A 14,880-nucleotide genomic window follows, 5' to 3' on the forward strand; every position below is an offset into this window, starting at 1 on the left:
AAAGTGTGGAAGAAAAAGGTGCACAAGCAGCAGGGATGACCGCAGCCTGGAGAGGATTGTCAGGAAAAGGCCATTTCACAAGTGGTGGACCGAGGCTGGAGTCAGTGCATCAAGAGCCACCACACACAGACGAATCCTGGACATGGGCTTCAATTGTCGTATTCCTCTTGTCAAGCCGCTCCTGAACAACAAACAATGTCAGAAGCGTCTTACCTGGGCTAAAGAAAAACAGATCTGGTCTGTTGCTCTGGTCCAAAGTCCTCTTTTCTGATGAGAGCAACTTTTGCAACTCATTTGGAAACCAAGGACCAGAGTATGTAGGAAGAAGGGAGAGGCACACACTGCAAGATGCTTTAAGTCCAGTGTGAATTTTCCACAGGTCTGTGTTGATTTGGGGAGCCATGTCATCTGCTGGTGTTGGTCCACCGTGCTTCATTAAGTCCAGGGTCAACACAGCCATCTACCTGGAGATTTTGGAGCACTTCATGTTTCCTTCTGCAGACAAGTTTTATGGGGATGCTGACTTCATTTTCCAGCAGGACTTGGCATCTGCCCACACTGCCAAAAGCACCAAAACCTAGTTCAATGACCGTGGGATTACTGTGCTTGATTGGCCAGCAAACTTGCCTGACCTGATCCCCATAGAGAATCTATGGGACATTGCCAAGAGAAAGATGAGACATGAGACCGAACAATGCAGAAGAGCTGAAGGCCGCCATTGAAGCATCCTGGTTTTCCATAACACCTCAGCAGTGCCACAGGCTGATAGCTTCCATGCCACGCAGCATTGAGGCAGTAATTGCCGCAAAAGGGGCCCAAACCAAGTGCTGAGTATATATATGCATGTTTATACTTTTCAGAGGTCCGATAATGTTCTATGTACAATCCTTGTTTTATTGATTGCATGTAATATTCTAATTTTCTGAGATTGTGAATTTGGGGTTTTCATGAGCTGTAAGCCATAATCACCACAATTATGACAAATCATGGCTTGAACTATCTTGCTTTGCATGTAATGAGTCTATCTCATATATTAATTTCACCTTTTAAATTGCATTACTGAAATAAATGAACTTTTGCACGATATTCCAATTGTTCAAGTTTCACCTGTATTATCAAAAGATAGTTTAACTATTGGGAATGCCAAATATTGAATAGTCATCATTTTTAATGTTTCAGATGCTTTTGATTTGATAAAAGAATTACAGTATTAAGCATGTTTTCTGAGTTCCTTCAATTATAACATAAGCTAAATTATATTGGTGCATAACTTACAAAAACTATGCATACTAGCATATTCTGCTAGAGCTAAGTTTAAATTGCAGTTGACTTCCATTCACAATTTCAGGCCTAAGGTGACAAAAACGTGAAGCTCATTGACTTTTTAGAAAAACATCTAATTTATTCGACACCTTTCAATAGATTTTCTCAATGGTAGTAAAATAAAGATAGTTTTCAACATAAGCTGGGATGACACCAAGCTAGTTTGGAAATAATCTTATGATAGTTCATACAAATACTAAGCCAGGATATTTTAAAACACTATTTAATCAGCCACAACAGTGTAATCTACATATTGAGCAGGGTTACACATTATAGTACACAAAAAGCAATCACTTGATTAGCATGGCATGACAGTCAGCCTCACATGCTGGAGTTATCACAGTACCTTTGAGCCACTATTATCAAAATAAGACTAGAAAATATCTCATCCTAGCATTATAGAAATCAAGGAAGAATATGAGGTGGTATATTCTTCCACTTCTAATTCAACATGCGGTTCAAAAGATTAGGAACAGGAGACTTTGCAACAATGAAATATACATTGTTATATCAGTGGGCAATCTGAGGCCAGTTGCAATATGCTAGCATTCCATTTGCCGTTCCCATAATTCCACTGCAGTTTACTGAACCAAAATTGATGGGTGGTTCAGAGACGATACGTCTGCTATAGCTTACTTCATCTCTCAATTTCTGCCTGTCTTTTGTTCTCAAAATGGACTAATTTGTTTTATTTGGATTCTTTTAAGTCTTCATGAGAAAAAAAGGGTGAAAAATTGGTCCCACATTCATTGTAATGACATCTTAATTCTCCAACCACATCGACCTACAAGCAAAATATAATGTGCAGCAACATGTGGAATAATTTTAGCATATTTATTCTGAATATACAAAACAGCAATGAGAATAAAGTAATGTAAAAGAAACATTTCATCAATAATGTTGCATACCTCCATTTTTTGTTGTTCCCACAGCAACAAATATATCTACACAAGATAGTTTTGCAAGAAATCATGTGAGCATGGCCTCAGTTTCTAGACATGAATATCAGTGTATCTCTGTCTAAATTTAGCTCCTAATGTGCACCTGGCCCTTTGCATCCCCAGATGGGTTTTCCCCCCTTATTTGAATAAACAGAATAAAGACCAACTTTAAAATTAAACTTAAAAAAGTCTCTATAACTGCATCCACCAACTGTTGAGGACTTATGTAGTGGTATTTAAAGTAAAGAAAGTGGATATTTTTCTTCCTTACCCATATTATTAAAATTAAAGTCCTTCGGGACAAAACAAATGAAACCCTTTTTTGCATGATGCATATTTATATGGGATTAAGCATAAAATGTAGTTGACATTATTAGTTTAAACAGTATTAAAAAAGTGTTGAAGCAATGTGTATGAGAGGAATTTTAGAGCTACTTTATTAGCTATCACTAAACTTATCAAACTTAACTGCTAAAATGTCTGTTTGAATATACTTGGTGCCATATTTTTTTTCTTTTCTGGAAATGACATAGAAAAATATTGCTAGTATAATTCTGAAAAGTCCGTTTGAACACAGAAACGCATTATGAGTATAAGGGCACTACAATTTGATTTACTGAGTACAGTCTGAAATCAGACAGTTACAGGCTTGAATAGGTTTTTTTTAAGGCAAAATTACTTGCATTTCAAGGAAATAAGAACTAATAAAATTCTACATTGTAGAAGTTAATCATATTTGCTATTGTTTTGGATGGAAACAACTGAAAGACTGCAGTCTAAATCAGGGGTAGTCAACCTTTTTATACCTACCCCTCACTTTTGTATCTCTGTTAGTAGTAAAATTTTGTAACCACCCACCAGTTGCACAGTAATGGTGATTTATAAAGTAGGGAAGTAACTTTGCTTTATAAAATTTATAAAGCAGTTACAGCAAACCCCTACTGCCCACCATGAAAGCTGGAACGCCCATTAGTGGGCGGTAGGGACCAGGTTGACTACCACTGGTCTAGATATTTATAAAGCTTCATTCAAGGGAGATGTGTTACTGATGTTATGGATCTAGAAAAAGAGTCTGTGCTAACACAAATAGTGGTACATTGCCTCAATGTAATGTATTCACTGAGTCCCTATAAGAGGAATAATATGACCTTTGTTTTTTCAGCCATACTTTGGAATAAGATTTTAATTTACCTTGCCTTAAATTAGGAATGATTGATTCCACCTGTCTCACCCCCCACCCGTTGTTTCTGGCCTGACATGGTTACTCCCATGTATATCATACTTCTCTTTCTTTCAGATTAAAGTTACCATTTAGGGAGGCTTTGTGGAGACTATACTGAAAGCTTGGGTGGAGCTTGTGAAGCTTTGGAAGCTAAGTGTATGAAGGAGATTGTTGTAGCTCCCCAGAGTGACTAGAGTTCATGTGTGATTGACTGCCTTATATCTTACCTAGAAATTTAATCCCATTTTGACTGTTCAAATAAAACTTTGCTATAATGCTAAGCTTACAATCTGAGTAAAATGGATAAAATTGCTCTATAGCTTTTGTAAGAACACCAGTATGATGTAGTAGTTAAGGCATCAGGCTCGAAATCAGAAAATCATAACTTCTAGTTCCAAGCCAACTGGTGATCTTCGGTCAGTCTTTCTCTCTCTTTCTCTCAGCCTTAGAAAGAAAGCAATTGCAAGCCATTTTCCAAAAACTTTGCCAAGAAAACTGCAAGACTTGACTAGATAGTTGCAAAGAGTCACATGGACTTGAAGGCACCTCCCCCCTCCTAAAAAAAAGTTTCATGCATTCATAATTAGGAAGAACTGCTAGATAAGTTTTTAATAAGAAAACACTTGAGTGCTATATTATTAGGAAATAAATGCTTACTATTTATTAATATGTAAATTATAATTAAGAATGTGCAAAATATATAATCAGGAGCCTTAGACTGATATAATCTCAGACAGTGAGTCTCTCCAGCCAATCTTTTATGCTAGCTGGAAATTTATTGCCCAAAATGTATGTTCCCTTTGTAACTTCATAAAAGGTTTACAGTGACCTAATTGCAGAGTTATTAGTCATTTGCTGCTGAAATCCAGATGCCTACTCTCCTCTTAGTCCTTCTGATATGAGGGGAGCATTCAACTGTAAATGGTCACTAGGAATTGGCAAATCTTTCTTAATCTTTCAAAATACTGATGAATGTAATACGCTCTCAGAATGAGGACCATAGATTATTTTAAGGTATCCATGGTATCATTGACTGGTCCACATTATTCAGAAGTTATTTTGAAGGACAGCCATATCATTTGGATTGGGATTTAGTAATATTTTATAAGATGACTTTCTGTAAGAGAACCTTACCGAACTGCCTCATTTATTTTTAGAACAAAGTGAGTGCATAGGTATTAAAGAGCAATGAACCATTGTCTTGTAGGCACTTGTTCCCACTGAAACACATTTTCCCTTAGCTTGTAATTCTAATAGCATCAGGGACTTTACTGAGCACCAAAGTTTTAATAGCGGAAAGCTAAATCCAAGTCCTCTACTCAAATCTACAAACACACACAATAACATACCATTTTCACAATGACCTATACAATACGTTCATGCAGCTGAAGATTTTGATTTCTCACAAATTATATTTAGGACCTGTTTTCTTAAAATGAGTCTGAGTAGATTCTTATACCCGATATCGATATTCCTTTAAGAATTCCTTCAATCTTGTTGGTAATGGAAGTTCCTGGATTTTACTTGTATGTCTGTTTATTGCAATTCTACACTGATGCTGTAGAGACAGTGTTGAATGATAGAGAGGTTTATTTAAATGAAGATGGACTGTTCCATTGGAAGGTATTTCGGAGACCATTCTTCTGTCCTTGCACATAAGGACATAATATTCAATTAGATGAACCACACTGTCAAATTGCTGGAGCTTTGATCGGATGCAGATAACAGAATCCAGACGGAATTTACCACCTTGAAATTCTATTCGTAAGTTGGTAGGACCTACTGAGGTTTTAACTGAAATAGTAAGTAAATACTCTGAGTGAGAGCTGTCTCTGATCAAGAAAGTCCCTTCAGATGTATCTTGTAATCTTTCCTTTGCTTCTGCCACACTCATGTTTCCCCAATACCATCCTAATAGAAGAGAAAGCAAAATTTGTTAAGAATCTTCAGCATATTTTAGACAGAATACTACTGGAAGCAAAGGACAGTCATGTCAATAACTATCTGCACTGGAGAATTTTGATAAAAATCAACATAATCAATGCCTGAAACCTCAATGATTCAAATCACTTAACATTCTAATACTATTTCCTAGGTGTCCTTGAATAGCTAATGCAGTTCCTCATTTTTATTCTGCATTGTGAAACATGAATATGAGCCCCACAAGGCCAGAAAAGATACCTTGCAAACAGAATCTGACATATTTAACAATAAATACCATTACACTTCATAGGGTTGATTTCTGAACCAATATACTTAGAGTTGTATTGCAAAAGTGTTATACAAATACAGTATCAACAGGATTTAAGACTGCCCATTTTTCAATAGGCTTATTTTTATTAACAGTTCTGCTAAACAAACAATCAAAAAAACAAACAAACCCCAACCCCATAACACTTCAGTCATCAAATACAGTGCAGATATGTTAAATATTAGAACAAGACAAATTTTAGATCCCAAAGAATCTAAAATCAACACTTTCTCTTAACCCTAAAAAATAAGAGAGAAAAAACATTTCATGTAATAACTGAAGTAGCCTGTCCAAGATGGCTGTCCTCACATGCATTAAAATACAATTCCTAGGATCTTCTGGCAGGATTGGAATCATTTTTTTCTATCTATAATACAGTAGTAATAGTTAAAAGTAATAACCTTTGCAGCGTATCCAATTTATTCTCAGAACTAAATACAAGACCAAATAGGAAAACTGTAGTGAAATAGTGACATCTCTTTTAAAAAGTGTAATATTAAAATTAAAAGTCTAGGGTGAATAAAGTGAAAAGATTTTACAAAGAATAAAAAATTTCTGCTCACTATTCTAAACAAATTGAACTGTTTTTATTAACACAGAGATGTTTTCCTAGAAGTCTTGTGTAACTCTAGATTTATTCCTAGTTCTGCCCAGCATTTTACTAGTCTCTTAATTCTGAGGTCTTACTACTAGTGGGAGAACAAGTTCAGGATTATACAATGTCTCCGATAATGAACACCTAATTGTGTTGGCTAATCTAAAATGTGGAAATCCAAGATGAATTGAAGTTGCAGAACAATGCTCCAACATTCAGGTCTGAGAAACAGCAGGACTTGTTCCTTTCTTCTTATTCCCAAAACCTTAAACTGTTATTGTATCCCATCATAGAGGATTCTCTGCCTGCTTCCTGAGAGTTACTTTAACTCGGAATGACCATTAAAGAAAAGTTGAAAACCCACCGCAGTTTCCAAACGCAAAAAAAGGAACGACGGACTTAAAAGTTGCATTATGGAACAACCTGTAGAAAAGTACCTAACTTAACCCTGTAGAGGTTTCCAGGGAGGTAAACACATTACGTTTGCGGAATAATTTGGGCTCAACCCGTCATCTTTCCACCCTCGTAGGGCGATCCTTTCGAGTGGTGTCTGCAGCCTCGTCCTTACAGATTCTGCGGGGAGCCGGTTTTTGAGGCTCCACTTCTCAAGGGCTTAATGGCGGGAGTCTTTTTTTCACCTCACATCAGCGCTGGGGATGCTTCACAAGAGAATCACCCCAGTTCCTACGAACCCTGCATGCAGGGACGGGACAAGCTATCCCCACCACCACCACCACGGCTCAATCTAACCCCGGGTGCCCACTGTCCCCGTCCCGCACGCTTGCCTTACCCGCGCATCTCAGCTCCCTCATGGCAGAGTCCAGGCGCTCCCCTTCAGCAGGTTCCGCCGAAGCTCCTCCAGCTTCCCACTGGGGCCCAGCCCTGTCGGTGCCATCCGAGGATTCGGCCGAGCGCAGGGTCATTTGGGGCGGAGACCACGGGCGTGAGGGGGAAAGCAAGGAGCGGCGGGCCCTTACCAGAGCTCCCGGCGGCTGCCCCAGCCCATCTGACCGCCGCCCTCAGGGACCTGCAGCTCTGAGGAGAACCAGGGCCGGGCGAGAGCTTCCGTCGAAATCCGCCGCTCCGAATCTTCACTTACGGAGGAGCATCCCTCGGAGAGGCGATCCGTTCGCTGCTGGGATGGGCGAGGGGCGTCCGCTTTTCTCTGCCTCCTTCCTATTGTCCTGACTTCCCCATTGCACACGAGGGGCAGCGGCACCCGCCGGGAAAGCGGCTCACCCAGCTGCCACCTGGCCGGGGATTTCGAGGATGGCTGACCGGCTGCTTTCAAGGCGCACGCCTTTCTCCTCCTCTCCTTTGCACAGAGTCTGGCTGCTGTCTAGGAAATAATCGGTGGGGCGAAGAGTCGTGTGCGCGCGGCCAAACTCTTACCTCCGGCCTCGCCAAGCAAACGCGGCAAAATCCAGAAGGGCGGGATGCTTGGTCTCTGTAGCGCGGCGCTTTTTAAACGGAGAGGCCGTTGGGAGGCTCGCCAGGGCTTTTGTTTCAAAAGGAGAGGGAAAAAGAGAAAGAGCCCCGCGGCATCAGCTGCGAGAGAGGCCGGGCGAGTGGCCGCCGGGCCGGCCAGCTCAGGTTATCCCCTGCAAGAGTTTCTCCTACAACCCCGGGCAGGAAATATTCATGTGACGCGTGGACGCCAAGTAAACAGGAGCGAGGAGCCGCGGCCGGCGGGCGAGATTCGCTGCCTGGTGCGCGCCGATCCCGAAACAACTCCGAAAGTGGGGTGACGCGGTTGCATGTCATGACTGGGATTAATAATGGCGAGGCGAGCGTTGCCCCCGTCTTTCCTCCCGCGCCGTTTCAAGATAGGCTGAGGCAGCTACTGCTCGGTGCGGAGGTGGGAGGGGGGGAAGAGAGAGGCAGGTTTCTCGTGCTGATAGTATGTGGAGCGCCCCCCCTCCCTTAACCCCCCCCCCGGGCGGACACATTGCAAACGATCTCGAGGAAGCTTCGGGGTGCCTCGCCCGAATGTCCGGCCGTGTTTTTTTTCCCCTCACGGCGGTTATTTTGCTTTGCGTTGTTCCTGGCGGAACGATTAAAAAGGCAAAGGCCGCTTTCCAAGAACTTTCCAGGAATCGCGTCACGTGACCGCCGGCTCCCGCGCCTCCGCTTGAAATGGAGCTGCTGTGTTGCAGCCGCTCCTTCTTTCCTTCCTCGCTGCCTTTCCCTCCCCCACCTCTTTCTTCGCCCGGGGGGCGGGGGGGGGGAGCCGAGCCGTGGGCACAAACAAGCGGCGATCGTCCTGACCCCGGGCGTCTCCGTCTCCGGAAAACATGGAAAGCAGCCTCCGCCGCCGAGCTTCTTTTACGGAGCGACGCTGCTGGGTGCACGGATGGCTCCTGCTGCTGCTGCTTTACGAGGTTGCTGAGGGAGGTTCGCTCGGGATTCGTGAGGCTTATTCCTCCGGGACAGAGAACGTGAGAAGGGTGTGTGGTGCCGCTTCTGGGGTGGGCACAAGAGGGGCAAAGGGACCTCTCCGCGAAGGGCGGACTAGGCTCTTGACTTACGGTGCTTCCCCCCGCCTCTCTCCCCGTCAGTGCCTGGGAGCGGTTTACTGCCTACATCCTCAGCCGCTTCCGGACCGCCTAAAATTAGTACTATGTGACCAAACAAAATATCAGGCCTGAAATAGCCTTGAAGGTTGGTGGAACCGAAAATTTAACGTGTCCATGAATGTTTCCAGTAACCCAACATTTAGGCTGAGGTGTAGCTGTGCAGTGGGCTTTTTCAGCATTGAATTCGATGCTGACTGGAGATCCTGGCTATTCGTGACCATAGAAGAAGGAATGGGGTTAATACATATTGTTATTATGATAAGGGATTGAAATGGGCAGCATTTTAAATGTCCCCTGTGTGTTGGATTACTCAGTGCAAGTAAATCCTCATGGATCAACTATATAACTCAAAATAATTGGCTTGGGTGATGATGACCAAAGATTGATTAATGTTGTGTTGCCTAATATTTCTGACCAAAACTATTTTGTTCTGAAAATGATTTAAGGGCATTATAGGAAACAATAACAAACCTCTACTCTAAACAGAGTAAAAGAGTATTTACAAAATATTCTTAGCCACGGTTAACCTGATAATGGTTTATTCAGTTATGGGTTTGCATGACATACTGAAAGATAAATTGACCACATGAGTTAGTTTGTGTAATAGGCTTAGCTAAAATAGTTGGAAACAGAGCACCTGAAAGGTTTTTTTTTTAGTAGTAGTTTCACTGACCCATCATTTTCTAAGAATGCTTCTTTTGCTATTTAGAACCAGAGGCATGTTTAAAAATAAATATGAAGCCAGAACATGACAATTCTTTTTAAAAAATGAAGATTTTTTCCCTAAGTATATATAAAAAAGATCTGATGGGGCAGAGAGCCTGGTGGGTACAGCACTTAAGCACACTGATTTCATATTGGCAATACCAGGATTAGGGCATATCTATACATTTACACATAACTTATTTTAGCTCATTATTATACATTAATCTTTTTGTCTTAGACTATGATAATAAACTGATGTCCACAATGGCTTTAATTAGCATTAGTATGATTTTTGGATTTAGATCTATAAGAAGCAATGTACCACTAATCATATGGAAACTGCACTATATAACATTTTGTTTGGGGGCAAAATTGGGAGTAATTTTCTGGCTTTTTAAAAGAAAAATCACAGTCTTCAGTAGGGGTGATTATAGTGTATGATTAGTATTGAACATTTAAGGACCTTTGTAAGTTGCACTGCAGATACTTACAGGAATCTCACTTTGTGTAAACAGCATACTAGTTTTTATGATCTGGCACACATCAACAGTTGTGTGGTTGTCATGAATTCATGGTTCTTGGAGGCAATTGCCAATTGAGGCTTACCAGATCCGGGTCTGTGGCTCTTTTAAATGAACATCAAATACTTGTTTATTTAGATACACTTTTTGTGGTTAACATTTAGTTTTACTGACTGTTATATTTATCTTTTTGTCTCCAATAATTTTACTAATGTTTTCAATTATATTTATAATTTATTTTTATCCTTTGATGTAAGAATGGTTACTAAGAGGGCAAGCTGTATATTTTCTAAATAACTAAACTGTACTTTTAAAATATTTCCCAGTAATTCTTTGAACTATTCTGAAAATTTGTTGTGAATTTGAATTTCTATATACCTGTTAGAAGTGATTGTATTTAAATTCTCTAGTGTGAGATTGTTTGGCTTTTAATTATTCCTTCTGTTATCCTGAAAAAAATAGTAATATTTGGTAAGATTAACTTGTCTTTATTGAGTATTTGTACATGTGAGCATCTTAGTAAATATTTAGGATGCAGATTTATGTTTGCTCTTACATATTTATTTCTTAGAATCCTTTCTTTGACTTTGCTGAAATAAATATTTTTAGCTACCTGTTGCAGATGTTTATTATTTATTGCATTTATATCCAGTTGCAGTCCAATTAAGGACTTCAAATGCTTGAAAGATTTGTTTTCTTCCATTCAATTGTGTCCGATCTTCGGAGACTGCCTGGACAATTCCCTTCAGTTTTCTTCGCAAGGTTTTCAAAAGTTTATCATTGCTTTCTTTCTAGAGCTGAGAGAAAGTGAGTGTTCTATAGTGATTCACCTGGCTTTGTGCCTAAACCCTGGATTAGATTTTTCCGTCATTGCATGTGTCATTTGGAGACAGTTGCATAGCAGTTTCATTTATACGTTTGTGAATGTTTGTTCTAGTTAGTGGGGTTGCTCAAACAGCAAAGCACAAAACAAAGTTGAATCAATCCGCACGCACAATTCACAGTTGGGATTTGGGACATCTATGCATCAATCCATCTGCAGCCATCTGCATCCTGCACCTATTCACGAACCCCTTCACTCCATAGATATGTGACAGCATGCACTCACAGTTGCAGGCAACTCTAAATCAAGCTTTAGGCCCAACTAGAGTTCATGGTTTGTAGCTTGATGCCTTAATCACTACACCAACATGCTCTTATTCACAGATTTTACACACACATAAAATCAAAACGCCATAAAAATGCCACTGGAAAAACTAAAATAAATGGTTATCAGTAAGAAATGTTCTACACAACAGTTCTGTTTTAAACTACAGAAGGAGCAATGGTGGGAACTGGTCTTAATTTCAACTGGAAAGCCTCAAAGAGCCAAAAATGCCACTGAGAAGCAGCACTCACTTCCTGGCTTTAGTCACTCTCATCTAAAAGGGAACACAAGTTATTTCTACACCACCACCCCCATTCAAATTAGTGGGCCAATTCTAGTTAGAGAATGTGATTCTGAAAGTAACCTGGTGCTAAGCCATAGAGGACTTTATAGATTAAAAGCAGCACTTTAAATTGTACCTGGACAGTTACTGGAAGCCAGTGCACGGCTGTTATGTGCTCCCAATCCCAATGCCAGGAATGAGTGAGCACACAGGCTGTTGCATGCTGGATTATTTGCAACTTTTGAGTGGTCCTTAAATACATTTGAAGTACAGCACATTATGGTAGTCAAAATGGGTAGTGACAATAGCACGAGGATGAGATATAGCAAGAACTTCAAAGCCCTGATCTTTCTCCCTGTCCAGGTCAAACTTACACTTGAAGGCCAGTGAGAAGTCCAGATCCTGACAAAGGTAATCTAGAGTCTAGTGCCTCTCTGTCCCATGACCGAGCCTGAAACATGACTGAAATACTTCATAAAATCCATTTCCTCTAGGGTGCTTCATTCTTGGTTCCCTACCTCTATCATTTCTAAAAAGGGAATATTGGAAACAGCAGTAGTTAGTTAATAACTGTATCCAAAGAAGACCACCTAAGGAGGAAGCACATCTCACCCTCTTGTAAGGTGCTGACATTACTCTTTTTCTGTACTGTAAGGTATTGATATGGTGGCTCAGTGGCTAAGACGCTGAGCTTGTTGATCAGAAAGGTTGGCAGTTCGGTAGTTCGAATTTCTAGTGCCATGCAACGGAGTGAGCTCCCATTACTTGTTCCAGCTTCTGCCAACCTAGCAGTTTGAAAGCATGTAAAAATGCAAGTAGGAAAATAGGAACCACCTTTGGTGGAAAGGTAAGAGAGTTCCGTGTGCCTTCGGCATTTACGTAGTTATGCTGGCCACATGACCATGGAGAAGTCTTCAGACAGCACTGGTTCTTTGGCTGTGAAACTGAGATGAGCACCGTCCCCTAGAGTCGGGAACAACTAGCCCATATGTGCGAGGGGAACCTTTACCTTTATCTAAGGTATTGACTACTTCTTGGTGTCAGCGTTCCAAGGAATGCACCCATAGAAATTAGAACTCCTCAAAGAAAAGTTTTATTGGGTAGAACATATTGGCACAACTGGTGAAAGCCGACTAAAAGTTCCTACAGCTTTCACCTAATTAAAAGTAAAAGTTTTCCCCTTTCGCCCAAATCACTGATCACACTGTCCAATCTAGGAGCTGGCTGGTTGCTTGGTTACTTCACTCCTCCTCTGACCAGCTACCTGTGGAAATGTCCTTGGGTTCCCACAGGAAAGTTTTATTGTTTTGGCTACAAACTCCCTCTAACTATTCCCCCCTCCCTTTGTTGTATGGCAGCCCTGAAGTTTCCAAGATGGCCTCAGCCATGATCACTTCAGGGTTGATACTTGGATCCAGGTAATCTCCCCTCTGGCCACATACATGAGCCAGGAAGGACAAAGATCCCACCCACAAGTAGCAGAGGACATCAGGAAATACCAGCCAAAGGAGTCCCAGATAATACCGGTATGTCAAGAATGCCCCAGTCACCAGCCTACACCCTGGCCATATTAAGTCAATTACAGAGCAAATCTCGTTATAGTGTTACAAAAGGATTCCCAAAGGATTGTTTTAAGATGGCAAGCCATATTTTACTCAAAGTTTTAAGAGAGTTGCAATTCCTCGTATTTAATTATAGAATTAAAATGCATCATAATGTTGGTTGGATCATTTTGCCACAAAATTACATTAGACCAATTACAGGGTTAAGCAATATTTAAAGGACATAATGGCAATAGAATTTGTGTTATGTTTTCTCCTTCACAAGTGTTTAAAGATAGAGAAAAACAGTGTTACTCCAACATAAATAACTACTGGAAAATCCAGTTCTTGATGCTTTGATATACTGAAATTGTGTCAGGTGCATAAATGTGATCCAGTTTTTTGCAGTATTTGATCTCCTGTCTTCCTGTATTGTTATAAACTCTTCAACACAATAAAGACCTTCTGTTCCATTGGTATGAGTTAATATCACTGGCATCAAATTCTTTGCATTCAGTTCTAAAAGAATAGCAATTCCTCTATTTACTTGAATTTTCCTAAACTAAGTGGTATCTACAAGCTTTAATGAGCATTATGCTAAATATGTAGTCAACAATTTTATATACACATATCTTAATATAAGCCTGATTCAGTTCAGACCTTGCAATCTAGCTCCATCCCATCTCACATTAAAGAGAGTGGTTGATAGATATTTTCCTGCCGGCAGGTGACATTGGCAGGAGTGGAAGGAAACATACTCAGGGGAATCCACTCTTCATTTTTTAAAACAGAACTCCAGATGAATAATTTTTACCAGGAATGAAGCAGGGGAGGAAAATATCAAACTCTTGGTTCTTATTCGGTTGTTATTCTAACAGCTGTTATTTACTTAAAAAATATGAATGTTGAAAGCAAATATGCCTTTTATATTTCCTACTTTGATCATAAGTCCATCTTGTAATTTAATGAATATATTCCAATTACCTTATCTAAATCCTGTTAAACAACAGTGCATGGAATTTAAGCTAGGACTATCTACAAACAACATCTGTGTTAGCACTAAAATCTTTAACTGTGCTGAGATGGAGGAAGCATGGGTACTGGAACAGTTTATGCAGTGCTTGTTGAAGCTGGTTCAATGCCTTCTAAAAAGGAAGTGTGGGATGACATTATTTTGCTAATCATACCCATAAATAACACGACTATAAATTGTCAGATTTACGGTTTTCTCAAAACCAGGGTTGAGATTCCCTTCAGTTTTCTCAAACAGGTGATTGGTACTTGCAGGTCCAATTAAAGTTACTTCAGGAAGAGAAAGACTACCTGTAAATTATGAGAATTCTTGGAGTGATACTAGAAATTTAATTTGCATATTTTGTTATGAAGTTCAAAGAAACTTCGGCTAACAGTTGTGCAAACGGTGTGGATCTTAAATATCTTTATTTATTTACATATGGAACATTTACAATATGGAAAAATCAATTGAAACATCCCAAATTAAAATCTAAGCTCTGATATTGGGGGAAATTAATGAGTTATTTTTATATTCACTTTAGTATATATTTCCATAAGGGTTTTATGCATATCTGACAACTAGATGGAAAGTTCTTTTTTTTTTCAGTAGTAATTCTAAGAATTCAGACAGAAATTGAGCAATTCTGAGAATTCAGGATGTGTATTGCATGCCACTCCCTCCCCATATGAGCCAACATAGTTCTTGAGATCCAAGTTTTACATAATGGCACCCATGCAGTCTTGAATTAGTTTTTGTGCTA

General features: G+C 40.1%; 1 protein-coding gene across 1 annotated transcript; it reads right to left on the reverse strand.

The window, feature by feature from the left end:
• Positions 1 to 1,530: 1,530 nt before the first annotated feature.
• Positions 1,531 to 8,452, reverse strand: SOCS2 (suppressor of cytokine signaling 2). Its single transcript, XM_014056496.2, has 2 exons — positions 7,123 to 8,452; positions 1,531 to 5,397 (listed from the first exon to the last, which is right to left on the reverse strand). Exons 1-2 carry the CDS (start codon positions 7,253 to 7,255, stop codon positions 4,940 to 4,942), a joined length of 591 nt encoding a protein of 196 aa, XP_013911971.1. The 5' UTR covers positions 7,256 to 8,452; the 3' UTR covers positions 1,531 to 4,939.
• Positions 8,453 to 14,880: the final 6,428 nt, after the last annotated feature.

The sequence above is a fragment of the Thamnophis sirtalis genome, unplaced genomic scaffold (genome assembly GCF_051295495.1).
Source record: "Thamnophis sirtalis isolate CommonGarterSnake01/CBP01778 unplaced genomic scaffold, rThaSir2_p1.2 scaffold_9, whole genome shotgun sequence".
NCBI classification, from domain to species: domain Eukaryota; kingdom Metazoa; phylum Chordata; class Lepidosauria; order Squamata; family Natricidae; genus Thamnophis; species Thamnophis sirtalis.

Bases quoted from the DNA above. Each gene is read 5' to 3' on its own strand.
- SOCS2 (XM_014056496.2), bottom strand. From the start codon at position 7,255: ATGACCCTGCGCTCGGCCGAATCCTCGGATGGCACCGACAGGGCTGGG. The intron at 5,398-7,122 runs GTAAGGCAAGCG...CTCTTCTATTAG, and splicing joins GAGGGAGCTGAGATGCGCGG to GATGGTATTGGGGAAACATG.